This window comes from Harpegnathos saltator, unplaced genomic scaffold (assembly GCF_003227715.2).
Source record: "Harpegnathos saltator strain DR-91 unplaced genomic scaffold, Hsal_v8.6 scaffold652, whole genome shotgun sequence".
NCBI classification, from domain to species: domain Eukaryota; kingdom Metazoa; phylum Arthropoda; class Insecta; order Hymenoptera; family Formicidae; genus Harpegnathos; species Harpegnathos saltator.
Window position 1 is genome coordinate 276,679 of NW_020230485.1, and position 20,024 is coordinate 296,702.

At 42.8% G+C, this 20,024-nt stretch overlaps 3 protein-coding genes across 9 annotated transcripts; 2 read left to right on the forward strand and 1 right to left on the reverse strand.

The window, feature by feature from the left end:
* Positions 1–13: 13 nt before the first annotated feature.
* On the forward strand, positions 14–3,032 carry Lac (septate junction protein lachesin). 2 transcript variants are annotated; one of them, XM_011138007.2, is made up of 6 exons: positions 17–419; positions 636–877; positions 1,222–1,478; positions 1,700–2,103; positions 2,655–2,772; positions 2,886–3,032. In XM_011138007.2, the coding sequence occupies exons 1-6, from the start codon at positions 374–376 to the stop codon at positions 2,905–2,907; spliced, it is 1,089 nt and encodes a 362-aa protein (XP_011136309.1). In that variant the 5' UTR covers positions 17–373; the 3' UTR covers positions 2,908–3,032. The 2 variants fall into 2 exon arrangements, with proteins under 2 accessions (XP_025160650.1, XP_011136309.1); XM_025304865.1 differs by lacking the exon at positions 2,655–2,772 and having other exon boundaries at positions 14–419.
* Positions 3,033–4,511: 1,479 nt separating this feature from the next.
* On the reverse strand, positions 4,512–11,526 carry LOC105181312 (sorbitol dehydrogenase). Of its 3 annotated transcripts, XM_025304858.1 has the most exons (7): positions 11,376–11,526; positions 8,871–9,015; positions 6,363–6,549; positions 5,682–5,939; positions 5,338–5,575; positions 5,052–5,230; positions 4,512–4,970 (listed from the first exon to the last, which is right to left on the reverse strand). In XM_025304858.1, exons 3-7 carry the CDS (start codon positions 6,513–6,515, stop codon positions 4,767–4,769), a joined length of 1,032 nt encoding a protein of 343 aa, XP_025160643.1. In that variant the 5' UTR covers positions 6,516–6,549; positions 8,871–9,015; positions 11,376–11,526; the 3' UTR covers positions 4,512–4,766. The 3 variants fall into 3 exon arrangements, with proteins under 3 accessions (XP_025160643.1, XP_025160644.1, XP_011136305.1); XM_025304859.1 differs by lacking the exon at positions 8,871–9,015 and having other exon boundaries at positions 11,376–11,459; XM_011138003.3 differs by lacking the exons at positions 8,871–9,015; positions 11,376–11,526 and adding an exon at positions 6,880–7,540.
* On the forward strand, positions 11,339–19,659 carry LOC105181314 (tyrosine-protein phosphatase non-receptor type 7). 4 transcript variants are annotated; one of them, XM_025304856.1, is made up of 8 exons: positions 11,339–11,511; positions 15,198–15,393; positions 15,498–15,669; positions 15,873–16,088; positions 16,169–16,579; positions 16,657–16,952; positions 17,086–17,295; positions 17,373–19,659. In XM_025304856.1, the coding sequence occupies exons 2-8, from the start codon at positions 15,371–15,373 to the stop codon at positions 17,488–17,490; spliced, it is 1,446 nt and encodes a 481-aa protein (XP_025160641.1). In that variant the 5' UTR covers positions 11,339–11,511; positions 15,198–15,370; the 3' UTR covers positions 17,491–19,659. The 4 variants fall into 4 exon arrangements, with proteins under 4 accessions (XP_025160641.1, XP_019696095.1, XP_011136308.1 ...); XM_019840536.2 differs by lacking the exon at positions 11,339–11,511 and adding an exon at positions 13,484–13,574; XM_011138006.3 differs by lacking the exon at positions 11,339–11,511 and adding an exon at positions 14,196–14,418.
* Positions 19,660–20,024: the final 365 nt, after the last annotated feature.

A 20,024-nucleotide genomic window follows, 5' to 3' on the forward strand; every position in this document is an offset into this window, starting at 1 on the left:
CGGCTCACCAATAAAATGCAGCGGCGCGACGAGATTTTGACCGAAGCTTGACTAGCGATGTAGCGTCGTACGCCATATTCACGACGCTTGTTGAGTCAGTCACAGTCAACAGGCACCTGCAGAGGCAGTGGACGGTTTCGGATGTTGCAGTCTTCCTCCCGCCGATTGTTTTTATCATCCGTGCGCCGTTTCGCAGCGATCACGCTTTTTTATTGATACGGATCATCGCACTGCACTCCGAATGTACCGAGTCTGATCTACGTTTCGTTGGAGAGAGGGTCCTATGTTGGAGATTAAACGCAACAGCCGGAACATCGCAGCGAGAAGCTAAATATTATTCAGACTTTCCGGTTACGAAGTTGGGTGTGTCACAATGCGTGCCGTTGCTTTAGCTGTGATCTGCGCGTTCCTGCAAACAGGTAAACACGTGTTATTGATGAGAACATTCGCGTGTGCATCTCCTACGTAGCTATATCGACATACGAGACGTTTCGTTCACGGTGCAGAGTGTGTCGCATGCAATTATTAAAGCGGAGGAATTGTCTTCCGACAAATGACATACGCAACGACACAACATGACACAGCACTCGTGTGCGCGGAGATTTTGAATGGTGTGTGTGCTATTTGTTTTCCAGTTGTGACGCTACGTACCCCGACAATATCTTACATAACACAGGAACAGGTTAAGGATATCGGCGAGATTGTGGAGCTGCAATGTTCGGTTCAATACGCGGAAGACTATCCTGTTCTCTGGATCAAAATGAACAAGCAAAGCGGCCATGATCAGGTGGCACTTTCCACGGGCACCGCATTGATAATCAAAGATAGCAGATTTTCCCTCAAACATGATCCATCGTCTTCTACCTATACTCTGCAAGTAAGACCGATAGGGAAATATTCTGACAACTAGAGATATGTATTCTCTAAAGTACCATCAGTGTATTCTTCGCTGAAATGATACTCATTGCAATCAGCAAGATCTCGTTACAAGGATCAGTTAATGATAGCAATTGTTCCTATCATTGATGCAATTTATAAACAGTGTGTCATCATAGCACACAAGCTACTTGAAAACATTTTGATTCCTTTGTGAGTGAACACAAACAACTGAATGCGGTATAGCTTGTAACAAATTTATATACTATAGGATTTGTAGACTATTAGAAACATTTTTACTGATTCACAGCACAATATATATATATATTGCATCTATCATTTCAGATAAAAGATATCCAAGAAACGGATGCTGGATATTACCAGTGTAGAATTCAATTGTCTCTAAATAATATGGAAAGCACAGATGTAGAATTAAAGGTGCGTAGACCACCGATAATCAGCGACAACTCTACCCAGTCTCTAGTGGTTAGCGAAGGACAAGCCGTTCGATTGGAATGTTACGCCGCCGGATATCCAGATCCAAAGATATCCTGGCGCAGGGAGAACAATGCCATTTTGCCCACTGGGGGATCGATTTATCGGTATTGTAATCAGCACGCGAGTCTGTTCGCTAAGTCTGTTCTTTCTCACTGAATTCTCTAGATTGCACTTTGAAACAATTTAGCATTAAAAGGACAAGGAACAAAGTTCTGGTGTAGCGTTACTCAGCTTAAGCTGAGGTTAGCTCAGCTGAAAAGAACAGGCTTATTTATTGTTCGATACTCAAATTACAGTTCGCCGTATAAGTCTACGATTGTTACAGCGGCAATATACTGAAAATATCTGCCATACGAAAGGAGGATCGTGGAACGTACTATTGCGTAGCTGAGAACAACGTCGGACACGGCACCAGGCGTAATATAAACGTGGAGGTTGAATTCGCACCTGTGATCACAGCTCCTAGACCACGACTCGGGCAAGCACTGCAATACGACATGGACCTTGAATGTCACGTTGAAGCTTATCCACCTCCAGCTATTATTTGGCTCAAGAGTGGGGTCCAGTTGTCGAACAATCAGCACTACAGCATATCTCACTTCGCGACAGCGGACGAATACACTGACACGACGATTCGCGTCATCACTATAGAGAAGCGGCAATATGGAGAATACGTGTGTCGGGCGGCCAATAAGTTGGGCACTACTGAGACAACAGTTGAGCTTTTTGGTAAGAGAATAATAGTTGAAATATGCATGTATTTACGTACATAGCATATCGATTGTAGATTGTAATGAACAATATAGATTAAAAAAGCTAATAAGAGCCAACGCAAAAAAAGATGCCAATAACTAAACAGGTGAAATAATAATTGGGGTGTCAAACGAGTCTCTTCTACAGAATGTACCGGATTCATCTATTAGGAACTAAACTCGATCTAGGCTTTTTTAACCTACAGTTGACTGTGTATCTGACTTTGATAATTTATCTAGGATTGTAGATAACGCCTCTAGTTGGAACACGAACATTGCTGGATACAGTCTTCTCGTTCAACTGACTGTGCATGATGATAATGAGAACTATACCCACCTTCTTATATATGAGTCAATTTTGTTACGTGTTGAAACGTATATTATCCTGCGTTTATCCCAATCTATTTTCCGCGAGATCTTTGTTTCTTTTTTGCAATTAGCCAATTGCAGTGGACAACCTGTCTTGGACTTGTATTTGTTTTCGTAGCTGGCATGTCTTAGATGTGTTTCTTTCGTTTGTTTGCGCAGAAACTATTATCCCTGTTTGCCCGCCAGCTTGTGGTCAAGCTCATTATGGAACTGGTGTAGTTCCAGCTTCTTCAGGACTTTTGGTAGCTCTAGTTTTTACAATTACAGTAATGATGAGGTAAGTTATCTTTATCCTTTTAGAAATGTTACGATAGGTGTGTATAGGATAATGATATTATTTCAGCATAGATTGCAAATCGATCTCTATATCTGTGTGTTTGCTACTTACAGAAATTTCCACGCCAAATATTAACTACCCAGGTCTGCAGTGGGCAGCTGCAAATCGATGTATACTCATAAAATGGTTCTTCACAGCCAGCAGTGTTTTTGTTATCGTTCTCACAATGCTGTAATACCAAAAATTAGTTTTTGAAGGTCTTATTTGATATTTTAATTTACTTTATTTTAAATTTTGTAATTATTCATGAACAAAACAATTCATTGCCAGTGCAAAATACGTTTGATGCGACGGTTATATAATTTTCACTGCTATGCGATTGTTAATTACAGATTTGATATTATTACTTACATTTCGCTAAGCTCATTATAGCTTTCTTGCAGTACTTCCACTTGACTCTCTCAATTTTTTATATACATATACACACACTTATACATATGAATATATATATATATATATATATATATATATATATGTATATATATATATATATATGTATATATATATATATGCGTATATATATAAACATATATGTAAAGAACAATTTGTAGAATCTCTGTATCACTTTACTATATAATGCTCTGATTTGGATTATTGTGACTGACCACTATATGATATTACGCTTACAAATTGTATTTACAACGAAATCTTATTATAATTTATGGAACACACACACACACACACACATATTTGAATGCTTCAAATCGAAGATAAATTTAAATCTAATGAAATATTGAAAAAAGAAGGTGAACGATGTGTTTAATGTGATTTTTCATTTATCTGCCACGTCTCAGTACTTGTTGACACATCTTATACCCATATTCATAGTCAGGCCTTATATTTAAGACTTTCTTAAGTTTATCTTCAGATGGTTTGTAGCCAATAAAATAATCCGTGCAGCATCTAAAGATGGATATAAGGAGGCTTCAAATATAAGGCCTGACTATGAATACGGGTATTAATCTTATTAGAAAATATAACTCGTACAACTCATCTTAATGAATTTAGGGGCCAACAGTGTACAAATGTTGGCATGGTACAAACTAACATTCCAGTACACACTTACGACGACCATATAATCGAATGTTGCGCGATACGGTGTATCAAATAGCGTGATGAAAACCTTTTGATTCAACGAGTGACGGAGAAATAAAAAAATAATCACGTTACGATACGTACCACATATAATCTCATTACAGTAGCCACAAATCGACAATACCGATTCGTCAATATCAGATCAGAAACCTGAAAGTAGAATTATCGTAATATCCCCGTAATGAAATAGTTATCATGAACAAAGAAGATAATGTTGATATTAGTGCCTTGTTCGTGATGTAGAGATAAATTATGAATGTATAGCCATAGGCAGTGTATTACTTGTATGTACATGAATAGGATACTTTGTACGTTCTATTAACACATATCTTACACTTACTTACAACGGGAATGTTAGTCTCCCATTTAGCAAGGCGTATCCTATAAATGTTATACAATATAGCAGGTAAAAACGGGAACGTTTTTTATATATCCTTTACAAATTTACAATTTTATAGGTACTAATATTATAATTCCCAATTCGTACATGCATTATCCCTCCTGGAAAGCTATTATATATTAATAATAGCCGTAGTAACTTCTAGTATTTATACACTTTGTGATCATTATGTATTCGCTGGATGTATTATGGCTATAATATATTTGCGAACATTTTATATCGACACACACACATATATACTCTTCTTTATACTACAATATTGTACTTTGCGACATAAAATTGTGCATTTATTCTCGTCTGTCATTTGAATATGTATGAAATAAACGATAATAATAAATGATAATAAAGTTTTATTCAAACTTAGGTTATCTTCTACTTATTGTTTTATTCAAACAAAGGTTATCTTTAGCTAAATAAAATTATAAAACGAAATACCACTTCACAACTTGAACATAGCTTTACTTATCTCTCCCTTCTTCAACGCGTACACAGCATCCTCGTATTGAGACAAAGAGAATGTCTTAATTCCTAATTTATTGTAATTGATATATTTCTCGGACATCGCTTGTAACAAACCCAATCCTTTGATGAAACTATAGGGGTTTATATTCACTCCTAAAATACTCAACTCCTTCTTATAAACCTGCCGACAAAATATCATTCTTTCAATAAAGAGATTAGAGTAAAACATAGGTTCAACGATATCATGTTGTCAGCCGTTTACCATAAATGGCTTGATCGTCAGCTCTGCTTGCGGATGAGCGACGCCGAATACGCATAAACGACCACCAGGACCCAATAAAGACACGGCTGCTTCCATGGCCGGGCCAGAACCGCTACAATCCACGGCTACGTCAAACTCTCCTTTGATTTCACTGGGACTTTTAACTTCGTAATTTAAACCTACACGTGCAAAAATGTCTCCGTCAGTTCTACCCGAAAAATTGCCGTAAAAGTAACGATTTTGAAAAGTTTCTCCAATAAAATCTAATAAAAGATTCATGTCGTACAGAGATTATCGGCGATCTGCCGACGTTTCTCTTGCGGTTCGGAGATAGTGACGGTCTTTCGGAGGCCATGTAGATGAAGTAAACAAGCCCACAGTAAGCCTATGATGCCAGCGCCTATTACGAGGACCTTGCTTCCTACATTCAGGGGATTAATTCTGTCCCAACCATGAGCCAGGCACGACAACGGTTCGCTCAGTACCGCCTGGTGCATTTCCATTCCCTCTGGGATTAAGTACACCTACAAATTCACAAATACGTACAACAAATATAGACTAATACGCGCGTCATACGGAGAAGACGACGAACAGAGCGCGATGTGTCGCATACGCAGCACTCTCGTGTACCTGCTTTTCCGGAACGAGCGCATGTGTAGCCCATCCGCCGTCCCTGTAGATTCCGATGGTATTGTTTATGCCGCCGAGTTCACAAAAGTGGTAATTCGCATTGTGACAATGATCGCACTTGTTGCACCCGCTGTTGGGATCGACGGCGACGCGTTGGCCGACCTTGAAGGTCGTCACTTTCGATCCGACCTCGTCGATCGTACCTACGAATTCGTGGCCGAGGATCAAAAGTCCATCCTTCTTGCAAGGAAAAGATCCCTGAGAAACATGTTACATGAAAAATACTGTTGTTCGTTGTACACTTGGTAATTTACGCAACAACGACACTATGACACAACGGTCATCAACGGACATCGACAACATTCGCTTTATCGCGGGTCGTGTCATTTCAGTTAAAAATACATTATCGGACTACGATGAAAAGCATAATTCTCGGAACTCATGCCTTATGTATGCAACTTTAAATATTGAACCAAAATCTACGATTCGCTGCGATCCGAAGGCTCAAGAAGAATCTTCGTTTTACTGTATCTCGCAAACAGCAACAGTGAGTAGAAAATTTAAACAAAAAAAGAAAAAACGGAAATTTGTAAAAGAAATTATATAACTCGCACAAGCGATAGGATGAGATTCGCAAAATATAATTTTCAAAATTACTTAGGTCTAGTAAGAACAACGTACTTCCAAAATGTGCAAATCCGTTCCGCAGATTCCAGAATATGAGACTTTGATTCGAACTTCATTGGGCGCAGGTTTAGGGATATCGTCAGTTTTCTTTAAAGTCAGCGATTTGCCAGACGGATCGAAACTCAAGTATTCCATCGTGCGATCCATGTACAACTTGCTTGAAACGCCTTAGCCGACAATACTGAAAGAAGTCTAATCATTCTTGTCTGTATTTATATTCATGTTTACGGTTCACTTTCAAGTTATCTTATCTAGAAGAATGCTCGAATTGGTCTTTTCATATTCCCGTTTGTAAATATGATTATTGTCAGTCCAAGGTCATGCATGAAAGCTCGTTAAGTATAGACTACAGCTTGAGAAAATGCGCAAACATCTGAAAACTTGCGCGTTATAATATACATGCTCATAATGTTATAATACGTTCAGATTGACGACACACACAAGTAACCGTAGCTGCAATGTTAAGGTACAGATGGTAATTACCGCACGAAAATGTATATAATGAAAGTACCGAAGGAAAATCAAGTCCAATCACGTGGAAGAATTCGAAAGCATCAATTTTACGTTCCCGATAATTCTCGACTGTGATTTCTCACAGTTGGTCGGGTTTACCGCTCGAGTTCTGTTGCTTCTCAGTGTTTCCAAACTAGTCCTTGAGTTTACTCCTCAAGTTAGACCCAATAGCAATCGAGCTAATGTCGGCTAAATAACGAACGCTCTCTTTGAAACTTTAATTGCGCACGGACAAGTGAACTGTGAACAAAAGTATTCTGCTTCTCACGGAGAAAGTCCGCGGACTTTCTCGACATCGAAGACGTCTCGTCCGAGAGACGTGCATGGGAGAGTGGCCGCCGATTAATCGTGGCCTCGGGCACAAGCTCGTTCTTCCGTCGCGACACGACGGCGATGCAGAAGCGGAAAATTCATTCATGCACGGCAGATCGACTCGGCTATGAACGAGCGTCCTTCGATTCATGAGAAATTTCGGGTCAACGGGACACGGAGCTGGATAACTGGTTGCACTGGGAAACCGGAAATGAGGTCGAGAATGACGTCACCGCGTTCACCGCCGTTCATTCAACCCCCGGGGATAAACTGGGTTACTGGGACGAGAACCACCCCTCTCTCTATCCTGATCTTTCGAAAGAAAGATTCCTTCGACTTTAGAGAACGGGACCTCGCTCCATTCACAATGCAACCGTATCGTGCGTCATGCGTAAATGAATCCACCACCGCGCAAACCGAAACGATCGAATTTCAATGTCGGAGCGCGTCACGCCGAAAATCATGCAATCGCTTTCGCGCCTCTCTGCCAATATTGCCCATGGTCGACACGCGCGGCAGCCCCAAAGGATGGTTACAAGAGTATCCTGATAACCCAGTTTAGGATCTATACGATGTGTCCAAGGGAACAGTTAAACGCGTGATCCCACGTCCGACGTCATCGCTTCCGAATTAGGTCGCTCCGGGAAGTGTATCGCTTAAAACATCGGCGCGCTCGCATGTAGGACGCCCCGTAGAATCTCGCCTCCCTCCCTCGTGTGCCCTTCCGCCCTGGACGACGGAAGTCGTTCGTGGGGCAAAAATCCGATTCATCACTCCGTCGCGTTTCTCTGACGAGAAATATACTCTCTCTCTCTCTCTCTCTCTCTCTCTCTCTCTCTCTCTCTCTCTCTGTGTGTGTGTGTGTGTTTGTGTGTCTCGAATGCTTCAGCAACCCACGAGTTGACATTTACGCGAAACGAGACGAGCAGAATAATGCGACAAAATAAGCAAAGTACATAAACATTTGCGTTTTATTCTCGTTGGCAACTTCCCCGAACACTCAGCCAAAGGAAGACGGAGAGAGACAGAGAGAATCGAGGGAGAACGATCTACTTGAGAGTTTGAATGTCTCACTGAATGAAAATTTCTATCTCGCGCGCATATTCATAATAAGTAACCAATGACGGCACGTGGTTTGGTTTCTGAACGAGCTGCAAGGTGAATGGACCGTCCGACGTCATAGCTCTCAAAGTAGGTCGTCGTGGACGAGCCAGGGTCGTATCGCCTTGTCCCTTGTTATTGCCACCGCGACGGCAGTACAGTTCATTGAAAAACCGCGACTCGATCAATATCTCTTTCCCGGGTGGTCGCGTTAACAACAATTTGCCAAGCGGAACAACATCCAATTCTTCGCGCCCTTTGACCTATGGGAAACGAGCGGCGCCGGTCTATGCCGAATAATAGCGGCCGCGCGGGCAGGGCGAACGATCGGGAAGGGAGAGAAAAAATGCGGAGCGAAGGCGAAAAGGGAAGGAAAAGGGAGAGAAAAAGAGTACGAGCAGGAGACAGAGAGATGCATGAACGGAAAGCGGAAGCGGCCGAGCCGCTCGCTCAATGAAAGAGCTCTATCCCCGCGAGCGGATGCGAATGGGTAGGCAGTCCATTGAAGGTTGCACCGGGTATTCGCATTGCGTATGCGCAGCTTCGCTGTTTCTCTTTATTCAGCGAAAGACGTACTTGCTCCAAGGCTCGCTCGCTCGCTCGCTCGCTCGGCCGTTTCTTTTTCCATCGTGCCAGGGAGTAATTGCAAAGATTACTCAGCCGTTTGAGAGAGCCGTTCCCTCGTGAAGAATCGTTAGCGTCGAGGATTAGAGTCACAGTTCTGTAAAACAACGGTCGTTCGTTTACAAATTTGGAGGCAAACGATGATCGGCTCTTTGCGCCGAATATCAGCCGCGTATCAGCCGGAAAAAAAAACCTGCACATGTCAGCTGGTCGATGTTTTAAAATGCGAATGCCGATGTGTGTGAATCAAAACGCTCCGCGGTAGGCGGATTCCTGCTTCCTGTTTATTTTGCAGTTAGAACGTGCGTTTCGACGTTTTTTTCTGGTTAATCATCGATTATTCCGTGCTTAAACGCGATGCATACACGTGTGTACAGGCGCACATATACGCGCATCGCGCACACATCGATGAGACGTATATCGAGGAACGTTCTGTTTTCTGCGGCCCGACTACCGGAAACCGGATGTGACGTAGCCGTCGGTCTCCCAACACACCGCCACCGAACTGCGGAAAAGCAGTATCTATTCTCCGGCGAAATAGACTAATCTAAGCGGTCGCGGTCTCTCTCTCTCTCTCTCTCTCTCTCTCTCTCTCTCTCTCTCTCTCTCTCTCTCTTTCTGCGTTCAACGTCTGGAAAAGATCAAGATGTCTCTCGCGCGTTTTTATCCACGAGCATCTGCAATTACGCATAGGATTTGCATGTAATTTGGTGGAGAGAAAATACATAAAGATTAATGCGCCTGATTTGACACGTACAGAGACAATTGTATCATATACGATGATCGTAAGTTATAAATCTCCAACGATATTACCTAGCAAGGTCGCGAGAACTCGTATTCGTCTTGTATCTGGCCGGAAGAGGATGTGACGTGTCGCCCGGCTGATTAAATCATTAGTGAAAAATTTCATTCTCATGCGGTCGGCGGATTTGATTACAGAGATCGTTACGTATCGACGTATACGCGCATCTTGTGGCGCTGTGGCGGAAATATTCAACAAAAACGAGAAAACAAGAACTACCAGGCGGTAGGACGATGCAGTTGCTAAGCGGTGCCCAAGCATTTTTGTCGTGTGTAGATCGGCTCACCGAATATATTTCGACGTCGAGACTGCACCGTGCGCACGTGAGTCGATAATGACACGTGCTCACGTACACGTGGAGCCGCGTGTCTGAAACTCAAAATGCTACGAGGCAATATCCAGAAATAGCTCCGAAAACTCTATTATCGAGCACGAGTCGTTTCCTCACCACGCGCCGAAAATTGACACTCCGTCAATGGATTTTCGTAAAACATTTATTCGATCAGACTTTCGCGGAACTACGTCGCTTTCCTGTCCCAAGTCGCAGACTTGGTACATCGCCAGGTCCTTTTGACAATATTTTCATTCATTTCCATCGCAAAAATATAGCGTACACTCCGATGTATTTCGTTACTTTCACGATAATTTTCCAGCGCGCTTTTTGTTTTAATTATTTAGTTAACTGTATGAATAAAATAAATGATTGACAGACAAGGGGAGGAGAGAAAGAGACAGAAAGAGAGAGAAAAAGAGAAAGAGAGAGAGAGAGAGAGAGAGGGGGAGATAGAAAAGGGGGAGAGAGAGAGAGAGAGAGTAGAAGTTTGCTGCGTGCGTATCGATTGGGGACGCTGTTCGCCGACGAGACTAGCCTACATTCTATCCCCTTTCTTCACCCTTCCCGGCGAAGGCCGGTTTATTTCCCTCCCTGCACCCTCTCGTCGACCTACGTTCCAAGTTCTCATTCAACGTCGCCTCTTGTCTGCTATCTCTTAGCTAAACTCCACTACACCCTGTATGTCTACCTTTCTCCTTTTTTCTATTTGATCACGGTCGATGTTCAAAGAGAGTTTATAGAAAAATGACAATAACGAGCTTGAACGTACAATGAAGAAGCTATGCGTGAGTGGCGACGGAGAGGGGAAACAGTGTTGCTCCCTCCATTCATTCTGTCGCGAAGGTACGATTATGTTGCGCGTCAAGGGTGCTGAGAGCACATAATAGCCGTCGTCTTTCGTTATAACGAAAAAATTTACACGTGCCTCCGATTGATCTCGTTGATAGATCATTTCTAATTGCACAATTATTCTACATTAGCTGTAGATTACCATCATGACAGACGGAAACTCGGTCGGAGAAACTACCAAGAGCAACCCCAACGCTGATACTCTTCTATTCTCAACAATGTCATCCACCATTGGCGGTATCGCCCTAGGATGCCGCGTACAAGGGTCGGTAAAGCGAGGCCACGTACCGTGCCAGAGGGAGGGTGGGTCGGATCCGCGTATCCGTGTCACGAATGCGCGCGTCTGCACACTCCACCTCGCCACCCCTTCGCGGCCAGCGAAAGAGGTGAATGCAGTTGGCCGTCATTTTGCAATCCGTTCAGACGCCATTCAGATGCGTCCGATGCGAGTGCCCGACATCGCGCGAGTTACCTGCGGAACGTTGCCGTCGTCCTCGACACCGATGTGCACAGGGTGATGCGGACGATCCCGACGACGTCTTAGCACGTGACAAGGCTCGAGAGAAGGGAAAGGGCCGTCTCTTACTTCGCGTCCTCATCTCCGCAAGGTATACAATAATTGTGGCAAATATCCTGATAGAGCGTTTAACGATCAGTCAGACTGAGCACGGCTATGTCTCGGCAGCGTCGTCTGGAAAGGTTTCGTTACGTTTGCTTAATGTCTTAATTCGTTATGAAGAGTTACAGGTACTGAAGATCATACGACATATCATATGTCGTACGACTCTTCGGGGAGCAACTTTTCATGAGTAGTCGAATTATTCATGCTCGTAGCGTCTATTCAATTAGAGCAACTGTATATTTTTACATCCTCGATATAAATGGAAAGCGTGTGAATCGTGTTATTCACACTGATCGTACACGTCGACGTGAAGTACATTCGTACGGACAATTTATAAACCACTAGGAACGATTTTCGCGACTCGATCTATCTGTCTCCGTATATTTGCAGTAGTAAGTTGCAAACTCAATTGTGTATGATCCTAGATGCAAATCGGCACTTTTTTTTCCCCCACGTCATGGTTTACAGCGAGAGACTTTGAACTCTGAACCGATTCAACAGCTCCTCCTCCTCGCATATAATTGCGTGCAATTAACGTGCACGCGTACAGCGGTGTAAGATAAAAGCGTTTGCACACCCCGTCTCTATTTTAGATAATTTTAAACAAAACCAGAAAAAAAGCTACAATTTTATCCGGTATATTAATACATCGATACGAGTTAAAACGGTGCATTTTCCCATAAGAGAGCGCGCTCATGTTATATTTCGCTCGCACGTAAATTCAGTTTAGAAAGAACGAGGTGTGCAAATATTTTATTGATTGTGAAATATGCACAAAATATACGTTTTAGATGCTTACCGAAGCGAAGACGCTTTTTTTGTGATCTTTCATCTGATTATATGTCTATCCTCTTCGATTATGTATTCATCGCATGTCGATCATTAGTAGGACGAAAGACTGTTTCTCAAGTTCTTATCCTTCACGATCACTTGAGTCTCCCTCCTTCGGCCAATCATCGACGAGGGATTTTACGCAAGTGCGTATATTCCTGGATGCGTGCGCCCCACGAAAGCTCACGAGCTTCCTGTGAAAGGATGAATGGGAATCAAGTCAGTCGGCAGAGTGGAGGCTCTAACATTCGCACGAGTTTTTCGTCCGTCGTTTACGAGACGCGTCGTCGCATATTGTTTGCATTTGTGTTGGAATTACTTTTCCTCTTGCGCGCAACAAATCGCAGACACGTAAGACAAAATGATCAGCTACCTGATCGACTGATTCTCTCTTAGATTCTCTTTTACGCCAAAAATAATTCGAAGGATTTTGTACAGGTAGAGATATTTAAACGTCTTCCGTTCGACTAAGTCCGTCGGGAGGAGATGTGTATGACATACTTCAACAACTCGATAAATAACTATGTGACGATTTATTCGCGTTAGTGTTAAATCGTGGCACTGGAGAGTCAAACATTCACGTTCCGGCAGGCTGATTATTGATTTTTTAGCTGCCGCAACAATGATCGCCGGTTGCCATTGTTGCGCGATGTAGTCATCGGTAAACGCCGTGTATAAGACAAGTTTGTCGCCGATAAAAAAGAAAAAAGACGAATAGTCGTCGACATGTTGAATCGAGGTTTATGTAAATTCATATAAAGCTTCGCTCGTAATTTCATCGCGCATAAAAGCATCGCGCTGAAGAAACGCGAAGATAAAGCGCATACAATTTTACTTGGCTATCGTAACGCGAATGTGCTCGTTCAAATAAACACGAGCAGCAAATACGGACATCCGGTCTCGTGAATCATCGCTATATTCTCGAGAATGTACGTAAGATGCGCCGCGGGAGATATTCGTGGATGTCGAGGCCGCGTCGTGCACATCGACACTCGAGAAAGAGAGAGCGGACAAAAATGCCGTTGATTTTCATCTCGGTCTCCTGATCTCCCATTCGCTCATTAATTGGAAAGGGGGTGGGGGAATAACCAAAAGCGACGAAACTACGATTTCAGGGAGGAGCTCGCAACCATTTGGAGAGTACCACATTGGAGAGTATCACAAAATTTCTCGAACCGAGTACGACCATGAACCGGTGCGAGGACGCTATTTTGCACGGTAATACCCACTGATACCCGAGCGAGTGATTCGCGAGAAAGTTTGCGAGACGTAAGACCGTATGTAGTGTTCGTTTACCGCGCTTAGGCGACTCGTCCGACACGACAGTGAGACGATGATCTATCTAATCATAACTTTCTCATCAAGTCATCCTACTATATCGTGGCGATCGACACGTTTGCATTCGCACACGTCGCGGCAACGAGAGCGCTCGCGCAATCCAGCCGTGCATTCCGCGGTACGCGAGAAACGCAAAACTCGATTCCGAATGTACATTACTGTCATTAATCGCACGTGCTTCGCTTTCATTCACGCCGACTCCCTCCCGCCGGGCACACGATACGGGCGTTTGCGGTTCGAGCGACGGTTGGCCGGCGGTGACGTGTCGGCGAGATCCGCCGTGCTCCCGATTGGCTGTCACTTCTTACTCCCGCGTACTACTACCGCGGGCGCGAGGTCGAGCCGGTCGTGCACTACGAATAGAACCGAAGCGTCAGGTCAAGGCGCGCAACACGGAGAAGCGAAGCACCTCTTCCAGAGAGAGCGGGGGAGCGAGAAAGGAAGAGAGGGAGAGATTGAGAGAGAGAGAGAGAGAGAGAGAGAGAGAGAGAGAGAGAGAGGGAGAGAGAGAGACACAGAGAAAGAGACAGCCAAGAGTGCGATTCCGACAAGGAGTTTGCGCGGGTACGGCGACGACGGCGAGTGTGTTAGCGTCTCGACTCCACCAATATGGCGGTGCCAACGTACACGCAACCGCTATTTTCGAATCATCGAGCTCGTAGGCCGCACGTCACTGTCAATCACACCGTGCTCACGATATTAGCGTACGTGCTGTTGGCGAAAGGTATCGATCAAACACGCGAGCGAATAACCTCCTAACATCGACCGCGAATATCATTCGAGGAGCATCGCCCGTGGCTGAGCTGTTGCTGCATCGGTGTTAGAAAAACAGGATGTACTCTATCCGCGACGCTATGACTTTGTGATAAAGCGTAACTACGACAACGATAATGATAACGACGATGACGACGACGACGACCATGACGACGCATGTGACTGTGTGTGTGTGTGTGTGTATGAGTGGATCGCATGTGTACGTGTTGCACGACACTCACTGCTCTAACAATCGATGATTCTATTCATCCGCATCTGTCTCGAGTCCCATTGGCGAACCGTTGCATCGGTCTATATCCTCCTCCTCCTCTTTCTCTTCTTCTCGTCCCCCTATTCTCGATTCCCTACTACTCCACTCCGCGTGATTTCCTTCTTCTGCTGTCTCGTTCATAAAATTGACGAGTTATTTATTTCCCGTTCGGGCGATTCTTCATGGTAGAATGTGACGTTTTTCTCATTGTACGACGCTTCACGTCGACCACGTCTCTGTATTGTCAGCTGCGAAACATCGTGTTCGTTGTAATCAAATTTCCACGGGCGGATAAGAGGAGCGATCGAATGAGTATTCTTGTTACTTTGCTCACCCGACTGAAATATATGCGATGTTTTATACGCTTGCAAAATTTTGCGCAATACTGATAAGTGCGATGCTCTTTGGTATTGTGATATCGTCTCTCCCAGTCTGTCATACTTGGCGTGCAATTTCAGTACGGTTCTTATATATTACAGATGGTACAAGCGTTTCCTTGACTTACCATTATGCGGATGATGCGAATTATTACCGTACAACCATCAACAATGGCGATAATATAAATCTTCTAGAGAAACTGTACACGATATCCAAACAGAAGTGGCATAAGGACACAGTGGCATCAAACTCCTTATTGCCATCTACAAAAGGAATGCCTGCGAGATCTTATCACAGGTAAGACTTGTGTATATCATTTATATTCGGTGATGTTAAAAGTAATTTCAGTTTGGTGATATCCTTCAAAATAACGAAAATTCCTTTCTCACTTCTCTGCGTAGGATCCGGCAGTCCATGACAGATGATGCTGGAATGGATCTGCAAGTGGCACAATTCAGTACTCAAACAGATCAGGAAGTACATTCCAGGACGACTTTATCATGGGTAGATTGGCAATTGCCTCTCTTTGTAGCGCTCTGTGCCATCACTGGCACTATTCTTTTTACATTCCTGGTAAGCAATCAATTGTTTCAGAAGAATTATTTCTAGAAGAAAAATTACAAGACAAGATTACAGAGGCTTCATTTCCAGTCTCTTTTCTGTATCAAATAACTTTCAAAGACTTCAGCCAGGTCTGACGCTTGAGTCACTTCAGCAATATGAATCATTCGATCGACCGCACAATTATGTAGTTTGTAACGAGAATTGTCCGATAGATCCTGTTATGGCTGCGGAAACAAATGTCGCGTGAAAAAGATACCGAGGATGGCGATCGGCAAGGCCTGGTAGAGGAATGTGCCACATGCTGCCCACCAGACAAGTCAGCTAAAGACACGAAAGGACCCGTTGAGGCCGAATGGGTTCACGAGGCAAAGCCGCCTGCACCCGCGCATCCGATACAACCGATCCCTCAAACGTCTGGTTTATCGGAGGTAAATCCATCTCGATCTGTTTTATGTTAGATAATATTGGAAAACTTCGATGAGAATTCAAGCCTTCTGTTGTGAAATAGATAACGTCCGTGGCGACAACGGAACGCAGAACGGATCCAATCCGTATAAAACCAAAGAAATTGATAGAACGACGGGGTTCGAGCACAAGTTTAACTATAGGATTAACGCCGACTCCGGAGAGTCCACCCCACATGGTCACTCCCACACGAGAGTGTACAGCGGAGGAATTTTTATTGAGCGCGGGAAATGTGCTGTCGAGAGCCCAGTTGAAGAGAGCAGTCAGCGATCAGACGGCTTTGCATAAAGAATTCTGGGAGGTGCCGCTGAACCTGCCGGGAAAGGTGGACATTTGCGGCTCGGGGGTGAAGAATCGATACTGCTCCGTCTTGCCGAATCCTCAGTCGAGAGTGATTTTGCCGGGCTTCTCCGACGATCCTCTCGCCGGTTATATAAACGCCAACTATATTCGAGTATGCAAATAACGAGAAATCGCCAAGTGTCTCCTTGATTTAAGAATAGAAGATAAAAAGAAATTAATAAATTATAGGGATACGACGGTGAGGATGCTAGATACATTGCGACACAGGGACCACTAGCTCACACAATAGCAGACTTCTGGAGGATGATTTGGGCGGAAAAAGTGCCGGCAGTCGTCATGATCACTAGATTGCACGAGGCGTCTAAAGCGAAGTGTGACGCCTATTTTCCATTTGAAGTGAACAGTCGTATACAAGCGGGACCTTTCACCGTCATCGTCAGCTATATCGATACGAGAGACGGCTACACCGTCAGAACCATAGAGATCAGGCACGAAGGAGAGAAGCGACATTTGCAGCATTACTGGTAATGAAGCTAGCTACTTGTTACTCATGACTGTGACTAATCAACTACTCCGTGAAAATCTTCACGGTACACCGCCCTTATCGATCACTATTTCCGTGCTCTACTACCTCAATGACTGAAATGAATCAATCAGGTATGACTCATGGCCAGACCATGCTGTACCTCCAGCTGCAGATGCGCTCGTTAGTATGGCGGCGGAAGTGAACTCCTTGCCAGGGCCAATCGTCGTCCACTGCAGCGCAGGTATCGGACGCACCGGTTGTTTCATAGCGTTAGCCATAGGAATGATTCAACTTGCAAGAAATGGGAACGTCGATGTGTTGGGTATCCTGTGTCAGATGAGGTAAGACAGTTAAGCTTCTACTTCTACTGTATATATATTTTACATGTATACAACAAGAAGTACCTTTGATCTTCCAGATACGACAGAGGTGGCATGGTGCAAACAGCTGAACAATATGAATTTGTTCACAGAGCACTTTATCTGTTTGAGCAGACGTTAGATAGCAATCCGTCGATTTCGACGAGCAGCGTCTGAATGGATCTTCTAAGGAACGTTTCACTCTTTCTCTTTTCACAAAAGAGAATTCACTATCGCTCGCGAGAACGTCACTTTCGTCCAGGTGTGCATACGTGTCTGCCGCGCAAGAGTGTTTCACTTCTAATGAATCTCAACGTCAGCCTGTGTGAACCGGCGGTCCCATTTATCTCAATATTCGGACGAGTTAAGAGACTCGTTTAAATATGCTGCCATTTATTACTGCCATGACAAATCGTTGACAATTAATATCGCATGCAGAGCTCAAAAGGAGAACGAGAGGATTCACACACCGTTGGAGCGCAATTTTCTAAGCAGGTGCTTTTTAAAACTGCATCATAAAATAGTCTAAACGAGGATGTTATTTTTCGTGTATAGTAGCGCGCGATATGATATGAAATCGTACGATACGTACGCTCTCTGCTCGAGGGACACACAGGAGATTATTTTATAAGTTTCTAAATTAATTAAAAATAATCCTCGGACGCGGCGATAACGTACTCACGATTACGAATCGTGAGATTTCTACTTAAAACAGCAATTACTGGGACTTGAGATCTGATTATCCGTACATTCCTCGTGTGTACTACGAAATAGCTGATAAAGCTTGATGAACACTCTCTGAGATACACAGATGATATGATAATTGAGAACATTATCGCGATTTCAACAACCGAGGTAACGCGAGATTCTTCGCTTTTAGCGTCACGACGGAGTAAAATGTGACAAAATTTGCCAGGCCGACGTGCACGATGAGCTTTAACGAGCAAGTTAATTGTAATTACTACCTTTAATGGAATATAGTTAAATGTGTGAAATCGTGACGAGTAACAGTTGAAACAATTACTAATTTATGGGACCCAGTGGATCGACTAGATACTGTCCTATTTCCAGTTCCTATTTGATTTTCAAGTATCTCTCTATGATTTTTACGACTTTTATTTAATTCACCAACTAAGACTGAACACGGGTAGTACAATATATAATAATTATTTAGATTATAAATCAATTTAACGATAAAAAAGAATGGAATCCCTGTAGCAGTTAGAAGTATATTCACTCGATTTGGAAAAAATGTATTATAAGGCAACTAAAAATTTATAATGTAATCCTTGCCTTGTATTTTACAAACAGAGATATATTTAATTCGTTGATTTCAATTACTGATTAATATAAATGAAAAGAAAAACATTGCATATTACAATGTAAGTAGATATTTATATAAACTTGAAAAAACGCGACTTTGAAGTATGTTTTATGTACAAATTTATGTCATTGCTTTTGATACTTAAACTTTGAAAATTGTTTTCTTGAAGAATTGATATCCGCGACACATGTTTTAGTGATTTAATATGATCTTTTTGAATCATTATCGCGAATTTGTGAATGGCAATAAATGATAATTACACCGTAAGCATTCTGTTGGTCGAAGGAACACTAATCATTTGGCCGCTAGTACTTTCCAAATACAACTTCTTAGCTAGTAGAATAATAATCAACACCAAAGTTCTCGATAGTGTAAACTCGGATAACACCTAAATCTATGGTGTATATGTTGTATGCATTTTAAAATGCTAGCAACTAGCTCGTTGTTTTTGTGGTCCAGTTTGTGGTCCAGCAACACGACTTATCTTCAATAAACTCGAATCTAACAATTAAACAAGAGTATAAAGTGTGTATCTGGCTTTCGTGTGTATACAACAAATGTATAATGAAACAGTTAGGTATGTGCTGCAAGGAAAATGGGATTTTTTTCGATATATCTAGACAACTCGCATCGCTTGTTATTGATTCGAATTATTGGTAAAATGCCTCGAGACACATATACAACTATATATACATGCATATATATGCAACTGTGTGCATACCTGTGTGTCTATATATGTATGTACATGCATATACCATGTAAATAGATTTATTGTACAGAGAGAAAAAAAAATATATATATATATATATTTAAGAGAATATGTATTTGTGTAAGATAAAAATATATATTATTTATAAATGCGCAAAGCCGCAAGTGACTTAGTAAAAATGTATCAATAGGCAACACAATACAACAATAATAATAACGATAATAATAATAGTAATAATAACAATAATTTAGTAACCCCTCGGTGTTCAATTGTACTTATGTGATGTAATAAATGTTTATAGTATCCGTGCATACATGTCAGGTTCATAATACGCCCACAAGTTTGCCGACTTGAAAATCATTCGAAAAGATTCGCATAAGATATAAAAGACCAGAGAGGGGGAATTATGGTTTCCAGAATTTACCAAGATCACAGTTTAAAAACATCGCATCGTTTGTCGCGGATGTGATGTCGGCCATTGTTGCACCAAAATAACTAACGTATACGATAGATGGACGAAACTTCTAACAGACTTATACACAATGGTTTCGCATTTCTCTTGAGGAAAGTCACTCACCGAATATCGAAGATGAAGCAATTCTCGAAGAGGTCTCCGTCTTTCGTCGAGAAAACCGTTAGCAAAGTCGGCATCTCGCGTCCTAGCGTACCACTTCGCTT